Here is a 17,116-nt window from a genome sequence, read left to right as displayed (position 1 = left end):
TAATGATTATTTGACAGTTTTCTAGGGAAAATACTCTGTGGGATGGTGGTCAAACTATATGCCACAATCTGTAAATGATTTTTTATTGGAACATGTTAATGGGAATTAGACACATGGGAAAGGGTGCAGCAAACTTCTCCATTCTCATTAATTTAATTGTGCCTTGCTTTTGTGGATAATAATAGGGGGATTGCCGGACCAGAGAAGAGGCAATGATCTTTGGCGTAGGTCTTTGTGACAATGGATTTATGCACCATGGTAAGAATTTATCTTCTAAAAGTTTACATGTTTATTCTATCATTTTATTGTCTTCTGAGAACTAACATGACTTCTTTACTAACAATGGCAACATCACCATGTTGTGGTTTTCTCCCCCGATGAAGAAGAAATTCAGAACGGGGTCAGAGTAAAGGTTTACCAATGTAGGGCCCTCCGCAAATGCATTACTATAAAAGAATTGTGATACCACATGATATGATAATACCAGTAATAATAACATGATAATGATAACATCTATATGGCTCTTCATATTTCACAAAGTGCTTTTAGGGTGGTTGGTAATGCAAATTTTATTTTCATTTTGAAAATGAGCAAACAGAAGCTTGAACAGATTAAATGCCTTGTCAGTGGTAACAAACAGCTTGTAAGTAGCCAAGCCAAGAAATGAACCTTCTGATTCTTCTTTAAGTCCAGTACTCAGCATCCCAAGGTCATGACAGTTGACTTCCCTATTTCCCTATTATTGCTGCTATCACCTCAGTCTTCCATCCCTTCCCAATAATTCTGTCATCCATAGCATGTTAACATATTGGGTTTTGAACCTACAAATAATTCTGTCCTAGTGAAAAAGGCAAGTGGGCTTATTTTTAAATTAATCAAAATTACTGGTTTTCCTAAATTATGATTAATTTATCAGTCATTTAAAATTCCCTTTCAAATTATATGAAAATACCTCAGGTTGAAATTCTATTGAACCTTTAAGAAGCTACTTAGAATTATTTAGGGAAATGATGTTGTACTTTTCTCTTGCTTCATTTCTTCTAGGAATTCTAATTGATCTTGTGTCCAAGTTATGTTTTTTGTTTGTTTATTTGTTTGTTTTCCTCTTTGAGGCTTTGCTTATATGTGTATTGGATCTTTCTCTCCTTCTGGCATCCCTCACTACATAATAGCTCTTTATTTACTTACCCCATTGTGAGCCTTAGTTCACAAATCAGGAGTTCGTGTTAGGACTGTGCTCTGCATACTTCCGGCAGAACTGTGATGACTTTGTATGGTCTTGTCCTCTAGAATATGGTATCCTTCCCCTGTCTTCTCCAGGTGTTGCGTCCTTTCTTCTTCAACAATCCCAATGGTGGCTTGGGCCAGAGAATTGCAAACTTTCTATGAACTTTCATGTGGTATGATCAAGGGTACAATCTGATTGCTGTCCTCCTGGGCTTTCTAGGCTCAAGACTCTGGTCTGGGTCTAAGTAATGCAGATACAGACTTGCTCTTGAGAGTGGCTCCAGTAAACAGTTGCGAGGACTGAAACCCTATTGGCAAGCTAGAAGGTTCTGCATGTAGCTTTAGAGCAGCAGCATTGCCTACTTATCCTAGTTCTTACCTCTTCTAATTTAGAACATCAATATGGTCTCTGCATCTAGAGGCTGTGTCTGTGTTCCCAATTCATGTCCTGACATCAGTGCTACAGAATTGTGGCCCCATTGGGGTTCAGGGGTCTTTTCCATGATCTTGGCTCACCCATTTTCTGTCCTGGTCATTTACTCATAGGTTAGCTCTTATGTTGGAAAGATGACCCACTGTGGTTTATCCTCAGATTTCCGGTCACTCTCCAGTTTGATACTCTTTTGAGATCTTCATGGGAATAGTTATCAGGGGAGCTGGACAATCCTGCTCCCTCCTACTCTGCCATCTTGGCTAGTTATCCAGTTATACTTCTCAATAAATATTACTGACTATGTGCTTTTAAGGGCCCCTTTCCTTTGAAGTTATGAGTTAGAGAATTGCTTTCTTTCTTGTCTGCTCTGTTTGAACTTTTGTTCACCAAGATAATTCCTTTGGCATTTCATTCGTCTAGAATGTATGGCTTAGGCAGCTGAGACTCTAGGAAGATCTTTTGTTTTTGTATTTTAACGGCGTCTGCTACTTTTACCCAAATATTTCCAAAAGGTTGCTAATCTTGACTGAAGAGGAAGAACTACAAAAGAGAACCCAGGGCAAGCTCAAAGTTGTGGAGTATTCTGTTTCAGATATTGACCCTGAGCAGTGGGTTAAAAATTATGCCATGCTTGTCTTTTAGAAAATTTAAGATAAAGAAAATAAATTATAATTTCACAGTGATGACATTTTAATGCAGGAACAAAACTTAGACACTTTTATTTCCTCCTATAGGGAATAACCTGTAATTTCCTTAATACCTCAATTTTTAAATGTTTTATTTTAGTATGTTAAAGAGAGGGTTTTATAGATGTAGGAATCCAGACTCATGACCTGATTTTATCAATCACTCAATTTCGAAGTAAACTAGATAGCACAGTAGACAGAGGCCTGGACCTGGAATCGGGAAGATCTGAGTAAATTTAACCTTAGACTACTTTTGTGAATCTGGACAAGTCACTTAATTACTCTGCCTCAGTTTCCTTATCTACAAAATAGAGATAATCATGGCACCTACCTCTCAGGGTTCCTGTAAGTATAAAATTATATATTTTAAAAAGGATTTGTAAAACTTAAAGGCCTACATAAATGTTAGCTATTATTATAATTAACAAGAATTTATTAGGCATTTTTTATATGCCAAACATTGCCTTCGATGCTTTTTTATAAACAGATGTTTGGTGGTGGAAAAAAACTGGGAAACAATAGTATCTGGTTTTTTTTACAAAATGTTTGTCATATAAATAGGCCATTTTTTAACAAGCAGACGTGCATATTGTATTATGTATGTGTGTGCCTGCACATCTGCTTTGGATTTGAAGTGTTTCCTTTGGCTTAACTTTTATCATTTTTTTTGGTGACTTTCTGTTACTAAAAATAGAAGCAATGAGATATTTATGACTAAACCTTTTTTTAAGTGTCTATGCAGATCCTATAGAACATAAATTATGTAGGCCAACCAAACTTAGTTAGCTTCATTTTTCTTAATATGTAAGCACCTATAGCTTTGATAAACAATAAAGTTTACAGTCATGACTTTTAAATACTTTGTACGGCTCAAACTTTATTGTACACTCCATCTTGTATTGGCCAGTAATCTTAGGGGCCTTGTTGAATACATTGACGTTGAAATAGAAGAATAAATTTTTTTTTCAAATGTTATCTGAGATTTTTGCTTTTGAAGACCAAAGTTCTGGAAGTTCATGGAAAACTAAAAGCACATTTAACCCAGAGGACAAAATTCCAGTTAGAAGTTTTGAACCAAATATTTAATTCAGTGGGAATTGTACACACATTCAAGGACAGCATGCAACACATTTACATTTTTTTCATAGTTACTTAGGACTTTAAAAACATCCCAAGAATGTTTAGTAAACTTCCAAAACACATGATTATGTGTTAAGGGCATGGCAGTGTCTCCAATAGGTTTCTCATGTGAGGACTTCATGATTTTCTTGGATGCAGTATTATAATCTGTTCAGCTACAGATGTCATTTACAGAGCAACGGGTTTTGCTAATAACAAAGATATTAAAATTAGAGAGTGTTTTTAATTTTTGAAATTCATATTCTCTTAAATAATAGCTTAAATAAAAAATATTTGTCTTTTGAACTGTGTATTCTGGGAAAAAAGATATTCTTATTATTGTAAGTAGAGCCTTAACTTTTATGGACCATACAATCCAGGTCATTAATATTTTCAATTTGTGTCAAATAATTTATAGTATCCATTCATTTTAAATTTATTAAAAAAAGTAAATCTACCTTTTTGTTTAGTCCTTGAAAAAAGTGAATTCAAAGATGAACCCCTACTTTTTCGTTTTTTTGCGGATGAAGAAATGGAAGGATCAAATATGAAACATAGACTTATGAAGCATGATTTAAAAGTTGTGGAAAATGTTATTGCTAAATCATTATTGGTAAGTTGATGGATATGATCTATGGATTTTCCCCTGCAGTAGATACTAAGAGAAAGTAATAGCAATGTGTTTGATACAAATATACTTTATACCATCTTATTTGAGGTTTACCTTTTGCTTCATCTGATTTAATAATAACACCAGTTTTTATCCCATTTCAGATTAAATCAAATGAGGGAAGCTATGGCTTTGGATTAGAAGATAAAAATAAAGTGCCAATTATTAAATTGGTGGAAAAGGGATCAAATGCAGAAGTAAGGCATTCTGTTTTTTTGTTGGTGGTGGTGGTGGTGGGTTTTGATTTTTTTTTTTTTGCTTTTTTGGTAGGCAATTGGGGTTAAGTGACTTGCCCAAGGTCACACAGCTAGTGTTAACTGTCTGAAGCTGGATTTGAACTCAGTTCCTCCTGACTTAAAGGCCAGAGCTCTATTTAGTGCTCCACCAAGCTGCCCCCATTCTGGTATTTTTAAAAAACATATATGGTGCAGAATTTTTGTTAAATTTATAAAACATGGAATATAAGGAACCCTGCCATACTTTCCTCCAAACTATCTTTAATTCCTTTTGTATGTATTATGCATAGACTTTTTAGGTAGATGTTGCCTTCCCCTTAGAATTTAAGCTCCTTGAGGGCAGGCACTGTTTCTATTTTGTCTTTATTTCTCAATTGCTTAGTACAGTGACTGGTATGGTAAATTATCAATATATCTTTGTTCATTAGTTTGTTGTGGTTTCTTCCTAGATACAATATTTGTTGACTTTCAATTTATAACCTCATTCCCAGGTATAAATGAATGGAAATCCCAGATCCTTTAAGTGTTTTCATTAAGGACAGAGGAATATTGTTTGCAGAAAATGTTTCTCTGACTCTGTCCTCCAGTACTTCTGTCAATTCAGTCCTCTCCTGCCTTGCTCCAGGGATGTAGAGTTTTGAAGATGGTATTAGAAGTTCTGTTTAGGTCATAACCTGACCTGAAATACTAATAACTAGTACTTTACTAGAGCTAGTAAATGATTTATGGTTTCTAGTGTACTCCTAATAACTAAGGTTGGCCTGGAACTAGGCAAAATCATCAAGTAGAGGAAATATGTCAGATGGGCATCTAGCTGGCATAGTGGAGATAATGTTTTCCTCGAGGCAGAATTCAAATCCTGAATCAGGCACTTTCTAGATTTCTGTCCACTGACAAACTCTTTCATCTTCAGTTTCATTTCTATGAAATGGAGATAATAATAATCATAATAATATGTAATTCACAGGCTTTGTTGATCAAGTGAGATAATATATGTAAAAGCAGAGGTTTGCTGGTGAATGAACTTGTCTTTTCTGAAAAAAAATTCAAGGGGCACACTTGAAAGTTTAATCTGCGTTATTGATACTTTCTTAAGTATAGCCAATCAATAAGACAATAAATCAAGATAAATCAAACCCTAATTTGTAGCACCTCAGTCTATTTCTGTGTAAATGCTCACATGAAAAATTTAACATTTGGTTCTTGTGAGATGGTTCAAGCTGCCTCCAGAACAACCCTGTGTAAAAAGCCCTTTGCAAAACGCTAAGCCATCATTTTAAATGTTTTAGAAAGTTCTGGATTAGACCTAAAGGAAAAATAGGTGTTCGAGATACAAATTCTATTTAGCTACTTCAAACAGAGGATTTTTTTTATATCTCCATACATTCCATTATCTGCTTCCAGAGTGTTGCTCATTTCCAAATTAAATGTATATTTTTCTGATTTTAATGGGCAGAATATGAATAGAAGAAATCTGCTTTATTTATAAAAGAACATTTTCTCTATTGAAGATGATGGTAATAGAGGTCAAATAATAATAATCACTATACAATGAGTATCCCTTCACTTTATTTCCTCTCAAGTTATGTATTCAATATATAACATATGGCATTTTACTTTCAGAAATATTGCTTCTTCTAAGTGTTGTCATGTCACTTTACATATATGTGATTCAGCTTTTCATTTTGATTCCTTAGTACTTGTGGTTATATAATTTCTCTCTTTTTCTTGTGTATGTTCAATACAAGTTCCTACTCTGACTGTAGACAACAAGATGGTAATGTGCTTTCTTTCCTATATGAAGATAATGCTGGTGATCCCAATCAATAAGATTTTTTTACTTGAGGTTGTAATTTCTATTAGTGGTGATGGATTTGCACTAGGCCATCCATGCTCTTTCCTTAGCAACCTTGTGAGGAAAGACATCTTAAACTTATACTATATATTTTATATTCAGAAATCTCCTGTGGAATTGCTTCATGTTCAACGGCGATCAAAATTTAAGATGGAAAATCACCAAATAAATCCTCTACCATTTATACTTTCCTTAGAGAAAGGAAAATGTATGGTAGCATTTGATTGAATCTAATTCCATTTCAGACATCATGCTAAATGATGGAATTTCAGAGTTGAAAGAGTCCTCAGAGGCCATCCGGTACAATCCATACATGACCAAGAATTCTGCAAGTAATGCTGATGGCAAAGTGGTCATCATGATTGAAAACCTCTAGTGAGAAGGAACCCATTACCTCCTGAAGAAACTCATTCTGCTTTTAGATAACTCTTATTGTTAGGAAATTGTACCAATTTCAAAATTCCAAAGTGCTATTATTTTATCTAAAAATCTAGCAATTATAATAGCACAAAAATTTCAGCTGTTTACTAATAGAAGTGAGAGTTTTGTTCTAGACAGCGCAGAGTACTCAGAGGACAATAGATTCCGATTACACTAAGAATAACCACTTTCCTGTACTTTGTATTCCAGATTTTTCCTTGTCTCCTCATAACATATGTACATTCGTCCCAAAATTATATACATGGAGGCTTCTATCAAACTGCATATCTTTTGATCAAAATCTTGTTGGTCCAGTCAGGAAAAAACAAAAACAAAAAACACTATTTGCATTTGCCTCCCATAATCCCTAGGGAAAATATTATTTTCCAAAGGAAATCTTTCTAAAACAAGTCCTTCTGGATATATCTTTAATAAAATGTTCTCTAGCAGAACTTGTTCAATTACATGGTACCCTTAGACAACCTCTTCTGTTGCTTCTGGTGAATCAATTATTGTGAGCGGGGTTGGATTTTATATGAAACTTGGATTTGTTCAGTCTTATAATTCAGTTATTTAACTTTTTGGAGCACACTTTTTCAGCTTACTCGTTTATTTCGCATATTTCTATATTCATTGGAAACTATTATGGATTAGCAAAGTTTTTTTTTAGTCATAACATCTGTTAAATAATAGTTTCTCTGTCTGTCTGCATATTCTAGGTAACTCGTGTACTAGAATTTTTGTTGCCGTCTGCAGAAACTATTTCACTATACTAATACAGTCCTTTGGTGGCCCGAAAGAGTTAACACAACTTTCAGAGATGTTTAGTTTTGAATCAGGATAGAGAACACAGACAGTGAAAGATGTTGCTCAGGATTGTATGTACTTTAGGACCATAAAGGATGTGATAAGATAACATATTAGTAGAGATTAAAATTTCCTTCCTCTCCTGTTCCTGGCTACAGTTCCTCAGAATAATGCCTTTGTTCTATTCACAGGCCAAAGGAGGGAACCCAAATAATTTTTCTAAAGGGATGTAGAAAAGAAGCAATTGTAAATTATTCTATTAAATAATAATTTATCATTGATTATTCAATGCCTAAAACAGCTTTGCCCTTAGTCTCTAGGAGATAACAAAAGAAATATGAAATGTGGTCTCTGCCTTTTAGGGATTTATAGTCTTGATAGGAAGATAAGATTTGCACAAATGAAACAAATATGAATAGGCAGACATTTAAAATTGGATTAAGTGCCGCAGAAGTCAATAAACTTACTTGTATCATTTCCTCTTCTCCTCTCCACTTCTTCTCCCCCAAAATTATTGTGTGTCATAGTTTATTAGGGGTCAGTGCAAAAAGGGTTCATAGAAAGGAAAGATAATTTCATATTGGGGTATTCAGGGAAGGTTTCATGAAAAAGGTGGAGTTTAATTTTTTTAAATTATTGATATGTTTTGTTTTTACATTACACATTTCATAGATTACTCACTTCCTGAGAAGTCTTTTAGAAAAAAAGTAAAACAGTTAAGTAAAATACATGCAGTGACCTCATCTGAAAGTGCATGTAACATTTCTCACCTATAACACCTTGCTGTTGTTAATTTTAGTCATGTCTGACTCCCATTTGGGGTTTTCTTGGAGTGGTTTGCCATTTCCTTCTTCAGCTCATTTTGCAGATGAAGAAACTGAGGTAAATAGGGTTACAAACAGCTAGTATGTGTCTGAGGCTGGATTTGAACTCGGGAAGATGAGCCTTCCTGGCTCCAGGACTAGCACTCTGTTCCCTGTGCCACCTAGCTGGCCAGAGCACCCTCACCTCTCTTTAAAAAAATAGCAGAAACCTGAAATTGATTTTAGAAAATAGATTTAGATTTATGTAGAGATTTAGATTTATGTTTGAGAGTAGAGAAGGGAAACTAGCTAAGCAAAGGTATGACAAATATAAAAACCTGTTACACTAATTGGATTCTTTAAGTCTAGATACTAAATAATATTCCCTCTGGTCTATGAGGTTCATTCTTCTTCAGTTTTATAAAATATATTTTAGATGAAAAAGTTATGAGTTTAATCACATTTTTCAAGTTAGAAAATTAGAAGAATTTCAAGTTAGTAAATTTCCTAACACTTAGACAGAGATTGAGATATTTGCTTAATTTTACATGTATATGCTATCTCTAGTTAACCTCTAGTCTCTTTGAGGTGGAGGCAAATTTCAGTCTATTGGAAATGTTTGGGTAACTAAACAGTACATAGACAATCGCAGGAAGGAAAGTTGTAGAAAAAGCCCACCCTTTCTAGGGACTTCTCTGAACCTAGGGCTTCTGTTCCAAGAAGCCTATAGTTGATAGATGACTCCTCTCCATATCTCTCTTTTTGCTAAAGCTCAGTTCTACCATTATTTCTTTGAAGTATGCTGGAGTGCCAGGTTTACTCCAGCCTATTGGTTTCGAGACTCTCAGAATCTCTAACTGGTTCCAAAATAGAGCCTTCCTTCTTATATAAATTTCTTAGAATGTGACCAGTTTTCTTACACAGAGACTTTATCATTGCAAGGAGATGTACAGGCCCTGTTCAATTGTACACAGCTCTAACTGATTAGTTCAATCAGTGTTCTAATCTAACTAAGTTAATTGATTTTAAGAAGGTGAAAATAGCCCTCTCCTTACACAGGAAATCACCTATATGCATATAGTGTGAGTTGGGGTTGAGGACAAGGCAGAAGTTTATGTATGTCTAGGACTGGGGGTTTTCCAAATACGGCATTCTTTCCCCCCTCATCCGTGCCTTTACGTAGGCAGTTCTGTATATCTGGAGTGCAGTCCTTCCTTACTGGAGCCTCTTAGAATCTTTAAGACTGATTTTTGGTGTTGCTTCCTTTAGGATTTCAATCCTTATCCTCCTGATTATTAGTGGTCTCTTCTCCTCAAATTATATTGCATTTTTAAAAAATATATATCTCCTAGTAGAATATAAGTGACTTGAAAGCAGGTAATATTTTGTCTTATGCCTCAAAACATAGAAGAAGCCAAATCAGAATTTAAGTGGATTCAGAGTAAGAAGAACTTTGAATTATAGCCTGAAGTCTAAATGGTAAATTCCATTTTGACTAATGAGGATGCAAAAAACATTTTCTACTTGGTATATGTGGGCTTTTTAACACATGACTTTATGTTCTCCATATGCAGTGAGTTGAGAAGGGTGGATGACAGTCCTGTAAACCTTTCAAACCTGTTTTTTTTTCTTTCTCTCTATTTTCTTTAGTTAGATGTCAGGAGTGATATGAGAATAGACTGAATCAACAGAAAGCAGGAGATAGAGAAAGCTAAGCCCAGTGTTGGTAATAAGTTTGTACTAGGTGCAAATTCTGCTTTTACACACTCAGAGTTTCTATTTGGTTCTGAAATTGCTTCTTCCTTTTATCTAAATTTCTTAGAGTGTGATTAGTTTCTTTATTTGCAAAATAAGAGGGCATCCCCTCAGAAGTCTTTTCCAGCCCTAGCTCTATGATATGATCCTGTGACTTAATCAAGAATGTAAGCTCCTTGAGGGCTGGGGCTTTTATATTTGTTTATTTGTATTCCCTATGCCCAGCAAAGTGATATATAGTTAGTACTTAATTCTTTTAAAAACAGAATAGAATAATTACACAGCTGAGAAATGTCAGAGCCGTTCTTCAAACCCAGCTTTTCTGCCTCTGATTCCAGGATTCTTTTCACCATGTCACATTGTCTTTTTTTTTTTGAATGTATGCAAATATATCAGAACTTCAATGTTCTTGTGTTTACAGTATTCTATTTCAGTTTTAATATGTTTTTCAACAAATAAAAATTAATTATTTGAAGTATAATTTGAGTTTTCCCACTTTCTTGTTTCTCTCTCTTAGATGGCTGGAATGGAAGTTGGGAAGAAGATTTTTGCCATTAATGGTGACCTAGTTTTTATGAGACCTTTCAATGAAGTAGATTGCTTCTTGAAATCATGCTTAAACAGCAAAAAGCCTCTCAGAGTTCTTGTGAGCACAAAACCGAGGGAGTAAGTTGTTCTACTTTCTATTTTCAAAAATGGAGAGAGAAGAGTGAAACAGCAAAACTATACAAGTTAATACAATTGCTAATTCCTGAAATTAAATAACCCTTTGCTTGGACTAAAATAACTACCCCAGAAAGGCCTTTAGAAGAAATAAGAGGAGTGATATTACTTGTCATGATAAAATATTTGGTTGTATCTACAATTAAGCTGTTTTTTTATATCATATTTTACTGTGAATATTTCAAGTTTATGTTGTAATAATGGGGAAGATCATAATGAATATTTCAGGGGCTAGCACCTTACTATATTTCTGGCTTAAAATTCTTTCTTATGGTGAAACCATGTCCCATCATTATCTCATCCTTATAATAATAATGACTCCTATGGTGCTATATAGTTATTGTTTCATTTGAGCTTCATGATAACTCTGTGAGATAGGTCTTTGTTATCAGGATAGGAATGGGTACTGGACCATTTATTTCTCTGGTATAGGAAATTCTCTGGTGAGGTAACTCCCTCTACAAATATAGGTCAACCACTTCTCTCTAATTTCTAGACTTAGAGAGCTGGCAAGGGCTCCGAGAAATTAAGAAAGTAGTATTTTAACCAAGGATTTAAAACTAGGTTTTCCTGGCCAGCTCTCTAATTACTATGGTACTGTCTCCTCATGCTTTTTATTTATTGAAATGTGATAGGCAATGCATTTTAACCTGGTCAGCTAGAAGGTACAGATCTTTTGAAATTTTGAAATGTTTTGAAATCTTTTTAATTTATTCCTTTTGTTTTTTGTTTATTTGTCACTGTTATAGTACTTGGCGCTTGTATCATGTGTGTGTGTGTGTGTGTGTGTATTTGTGTGTGTGTGTGTGTGCTATATTGTATCTTTCCTGATAGTCTCTGAGCTCAAGGGTAGAAATTCTACTTTATTCATTACTACATCAAACTTTGTCATAAATGTTAGGTGCTCAATAAATCATTTTTGATGAATGAGTTAATGCGTAATTTGAATAATATACTAGAATAACAAACACAGAAAGAAAACATAATCAGATGTTCCTTACAAATAAATCGGTATAGAACTAATTTTAAAAATACTTTTCCTCAGAAATATCTGACAATAAATATCTACAGTTTTATTCAAGAGAATATAATGAACAAGTTGTAACCTGTTCTTCATGATCTGTTATTTTATTGAGAAATAGCTTGGTGCAGGGTTGCAGAGAGTTAGAATCAGAGTTAGGTTGATCTGGGTTCAATCCCTCCTCTGATAGGTACTGACAGTGTGACTTAGCAGGTTCTTTACCCTTGCCTGGTTCCCGTCTCTAGGAATATAAATCTCAGAGCAAGTGTTGATTTGCATTGGTGGGAGTTTCTTACCGTGATGTCACAGGTTTGGAAGAAAAGAAATAATAATGAAAGCACGTTATTCTACTTTAATATAATTCATGGCATAGTTTTTGCTTGCTTTTCAGTTTTTCTGACTCTTCCTTTGATACTGGTTTTTAGTTGTCCCATTTTGCTGCTATTAATTTGCTTTCCTTTTTGATTTATTCCTTCTAAAATGATCTAGCTTGTCACAAAGTTTGCATTAACTAAGAGTAAATAGAATTAAAATGAAAACCTAAAGGCTTTATACACAAAGTAAAGTTGACAGACCTAATTTAGGAGTTCTGTCTGTCAATAATTTGGAATATTCAGAAGCCTTTTTTGCTTAATAACAGTTTCAGGGCTGTGTTCTAAGAAATTGCGGTTATTAGAAGTCTAGCTTTCAGATAAGTGAAGTTGAAATATTCATTATCAGGCTTCGTTTACTTCAATATATGTCAGGTTTTCCCTTGTTCCCAAGTGGTTTTCTGAAAATATTAAATCCTTATGTAGGGCATTAGCTTTTCTGAAACAATGGGTAAGCTTAAAAAGTGGTCTGAAAGAATGAATGTACCTCATTAAGTATCTAACTTAATTTTAGAGGTTAAATATGTTAAGTATATGAGAAAAAGAACTTTGAATGGTTTTGTATTCCTGTCCTTATTACCTGAACTATAACTTATGCTTTTCCCCTGAGTGGCAATAGCACTTTTATAGGGTGTGTCTCCCTCTTTGAAATCTCCCTTTGCCTCATGCATAAAATTTGTTAGTTATGCCTCTTCTGATCATGCTCAGTCACCTCACCTTTCCTGAACTTTGACTTTTCTGCCCATTTACCATCTAGAGATTTGTGAGGGAGTTGGGGGGAAAGAATTAAAAATAAGAGAGATGGAAAATACTATTTCTCCCTCTCCTCCATGTTTATATACAGCACTTACTATGTGCTGGGTGCTGTACTAAGTACTTTACAATTATTATCTCATTTGATCCTTACAATGACCCGGGGAGGTAGGTGCTATTATCCTCATTTTCCAGATGAGAATAACTGGACTGAATCAGTAGTTACGTGACTTGCCCAGGGTCACACAATTAGTAAGTGTTTGAAGCTGGCATTGCTTTCTGACTTCAGCATGCCTTTCTATCCCCATTTTCTATTCCTGCTTTCTGTCTACTATACTACATAAATGTCATAGAATAAAAAAGGAAGCCAAAGAGGAAAATATCAGAGTGGTTTATAGGTACCCAAAAATGGAAGAGAAAAATTATAGCAGCTAAAAGAAGATTTAGGTAGCTACTTCTTTTTATTCCTTCATTGATTCAGGATTGGGATCTGTTTTACCTTCAGGGGTTTTCTCTTGCATGAATATTGCATTGAAAAAAGTTCTCTTTTATTTTCAGATTTTTCATCTTAAGAATTACTTTTCATTGAATCACACGACTTTTTATTCTATTGCAACTCTGACAGTATTATTCTGACTGCTTCTCTTACTTCAGTAGCACATTTCATGTCTTTTGTCTGATTATCTCATTTTTTTACATTGGAAAAGCTCACTCTTTTTCTCTTTATTTTTCTTAAAGGTTGTTGTAATCCATAACCCTTGCTTTCATACACCCATACCTTTTGCATTGGCTTCCCACTTCTTTTTTTCTTATTCCCTGCTATATTTATCCTTATTTTTTTTCATCTGTTGAAGTCTTTTCCTATTAGATAATAAAAAATATAATAGTGAAAATCATCATAGCCTCCTTTAAATTTTTAACTTTTTGCCCTGGATAATAAGAAACTTTTATAAAGATTTCTTTTTTTATTTTTATCGATGTGTTATCTCAGTAAGTAATCCCACACTCATGTTAGTCTCTGCAGGAAATGCTATATCTTAATTCCTATAGTAAATTAAATTTGTCCATTTCCCACACTATGGTGTTTCAAGTAGGAAAATATGTTTGCTAAAGCTAGAGCAAGTCATCCTTAAACACAGTGAAAGCCTACATTTCTTTTCCCAGAATACACTTGTGTTTTTCATAGGCTGTGCTGAGGACAATAGAATGACCTGACTAGAGGTCAGAGAAGGATTCACATTCCGTCATAATATTAAAGTTACAGACAGACTATATCTCAAAAAACCCCAAGAGGCCACTTTCGCTACCTGAGAAGACAAGAACAAGAACAATTCAGCAAAGCTCTAAAGCTCTAAGTTATTTCAGCAAAAGGAGGATTTGTCCACTGTTAAAAGGAGAATGTGCTTCTCCTGTCTATACTGCTTCATGATCACTCTAATAGTCATTTTTTTCTCTTTTCTTTCTCACAACCAGTTTTCTTTCATTCTGAATTTTGTCATTGACAGGCACTGGCAAAATAATGAAACAATGAAGAGTGGTGCTATTCAAGAAAGTAGACTCAGCCCTGAATACCAAATGGGTGGAGATGTTAGAAAACAGATGTTAGATGTCAGTACTATCAATATGAAAATAATTTATCTTTGTGTAAATTAATTTATAGCAAAACTATTAATGATAGTTTGGTGCAATGGGGGGATACATGACTTTGGACTCAGAGGTCCTAGGTTCAAATACCATTTCTGCCACTTAACAACTCTATAATCTTGAGTAAGTCACTTTGCTTCCCTGTGATTTAGTCTCCTCCTCTGTGACATGCAGGGTCGGATTGGAAGGCCCATAAAGTCCCTTCTGGTTCTAGATCTATGATCTTAAGATCAAACAAATAAATAATTTCCATTTCTATTAGAGTACTTTACAACTTATGTTTCAGATTAATATTTAGGCCTTTTCCCAGAGAACTAAATCCAGTTAGTGACCCACTCAGAAATATTCATTATGATGAATTGGCCAAATCAATAGCCCGGAGTGGTAGCGATAGTACTATGAGATCCCTTTTTGTAATTACCTCTTCACGTTACTTTACTTCTGACTCTACTTACCATGTCCTTCAAGTGTTAGTGAAATTTATTTTCATGATCTTATAGACCTTATAATTTTATCATATTAATCATTTTTTCTACTTGGAAACTACTTTTTATCATTAGTATGAAAATTATCTACTCATAGTTATTACATACACTTCAATCATTCATGCATTCATCCTTATTTTTCCTCTATTTGTTTTATATCTAGTCACAATTTTTGGAAAATTCTTGGAATTTTAAGCAGTTTGATTAACCTCACTTTGCTGTGAAATATTCCATTTATTTTTACTGTGTCTAATTCTTCCTGATTTTCTTTGTTCCTATTTATTACAAACTTTCTGTTTTTCTTTTATTTATTTCTGCTTTTTGTGAAGTTCATTTTAGCATACTTCTTGTTCAACTTTGCTTCTTTCTGTATTACTAAAAAGTGAATTACAAGAACATAACTGAAAAATATCATGTTTCATTTATATTTCTGTTTCTTGAAATAACTATTTTTCAGAGCCAGTTTTTTTCCTATTCTTTCTGTTTAAATGTTCTGTTTTTCATGTTATTGAAAATAGAATGATCTCACTTTTCATACTATTTCACATTAATTTCGTAATTTGAATTCATAACAGATTAAGTGCATATGTGTTTTAATGACAATTAAACCTTTATTGTTTTATTTTGGGTTTTGATTGAAATTAGGACAGTGAAAATTCCAGATTCAGCAGATGGCCTTGGATTCCAGATTCGGGGATTTGGTCCTTCTGTGGTACATGCTGTTGGAAGAGGTATGAAATTCAATCTAATGTCAAATATTTTTCTGATTTCGTATCTTTATTCTTTAAATTTCATACTGGATTGTATTAATAATGTAGTTAGCATTTTGAACTTGCACATAATTCACTTTTTAATCCAATGACAATAGATTTTTTTAAATGGCATGTTGGCTTTTTTTTCCATTTTGCTTTTGAAAAAAAAAATCTTTTCTCATTTTAAGTGGGCAGCCAACAGAGATTAATTAAGCTCTTACTATGTGCCAAACACTATGCTAAAAGCTGGGTATACAAATAGAAGCGGAAAGAAAAAAAAGTAATCCCTACCCTCAAGTAGTTTATATACTAATTGGGGAAGATAACATAAGGGAGTGAAAAATAAAGGGGTTGGGGGAAGAACCTACCTGGCCTGCAAGATGGTAGAGAAAGTACTTTGGAAATGACTCAGCTGTTCAGACTGAAGAAGAATGAAGACATCTTTGGCTTGAGCTTCTTAAATTGAAGATTCTGGGAAGAATCATCCATTCAGAAAGGGGGGAGACACTGGAGTTGAAGGTACTTCCAATATGAGAAGTAGGCCAGGAATGGAATGAGCATGTAGGGTGAAGAAGTTTATTTATCACTGCTACAAGGTTGCTAATGAAAATTAAGCAGTTTACACAAATATCTCAACAGATATTCCAGTTCCACCAAAGAATGGTCTGGGTTGTCTTCTTGTCATTGCTGTGTTTAACATGTTCATTTTGGTTTGTTTGTTTTTTTAGTTACAAATGGTTATTTTCATCCAAATTCCACCATGTGAATTTTCAAGATCAGAACTCTCTGTAAGATTAAAGGTGATTGATAGGACAGAAAATAACTGAACTCATGCTAGAAGCAGTCAAGAAAATGGGGGGGAAATTTAATTTCATAACTAAAAATATTAATTTACACTATAAATAGTTTATTCAGGCTATAACCACTTTAAGGACACACACACACACACACACACATATAAATTAATAATTGAACCCATGCTAGTGCAGCAAAGAAAATGTAAGGAAATAGTTGCCAAATATAATAAACAGCTTGCTATCTTTTATGAGATAAATTTATAATTAAAAACATTTCTGTCAATACTAGGTCACATTTCCACACTTACTAAGAAATTTGAAATTTACTAATATGATCAGTATGAAATATTAACATTTGATTGAGTGATTTTGACTAGAGTATTATAGAACTATACATCTCAAGATCAGATTCTAATTGATATAAAATTTTGATGTTGTACAGTGATTTTCAAACCAGCTATGTCTTATTAAATACTTATTCAGCCCTCTGAAAATTCTCTGTATGGAAGCTTGTTAAGATAAGCTTATTAAAATAAATAATAAAGCAAAACAAATGTTT

At 33.9% G+C, this 17,116-nt stretch overlaps 1 protein-coding gene across 1 annotated transcript in view; it reads left to right on the top strand.

The window, feature by feature from the left end:
* PREX2 (phosphatidylinositol-3,4,5-trisphosphate dependent Rac exchange factor 2) overlaps positions 1–17,116 on the top strand; it is a 382,998-nt gene that overhangs the window by 198,365 nt on the left and 167,517 nt on the right. The window contains exons 15-19 of the mRNA XM_021002117.2: positions 186–258; positions 3,936–4,078; positions 4,240–4,332; positions 10,529–10,677; positions 15,654–15,739. Of these exons, the coding sequence (XP_020857776.1) occupies positions 186–258; positions 3,936–4,078; positions 4,240–4,332; positions 10,529–10,677; positions 15,654–15,739 (544 nt within the window). The remainder of the gene's footprint in view (positions 1–185; positions 259–3,935; positions 4,079–4,239; positions 4,333–10,528; positions 10,678–15,653; positions 15,740–17,116) is intronic.

This window comes from Phascolarctos cinereus, unplaced genomic scaffold (genome assembly GCF_003287225.1).
Source record: "Phascolarctos cinereus isolate Bilbo 61053 unplaced genomic scaffold, phaCin_HiC Scaffold_4;HRSCAF=312, whole genome shotgun sequence".
NCBI classification, from domain to species: domain Eukaryota; kingdom Metazoa; phylum Chordata; class Mammalia; order Diprotodontia; family Phascolarctidae; genus Phascolarctos; species Phascolarctos cinereus.
Note: the sequence above shows the minus strand (reverse complement) of the source record. Positions and strands in the feature narration are given on the sequence as shown.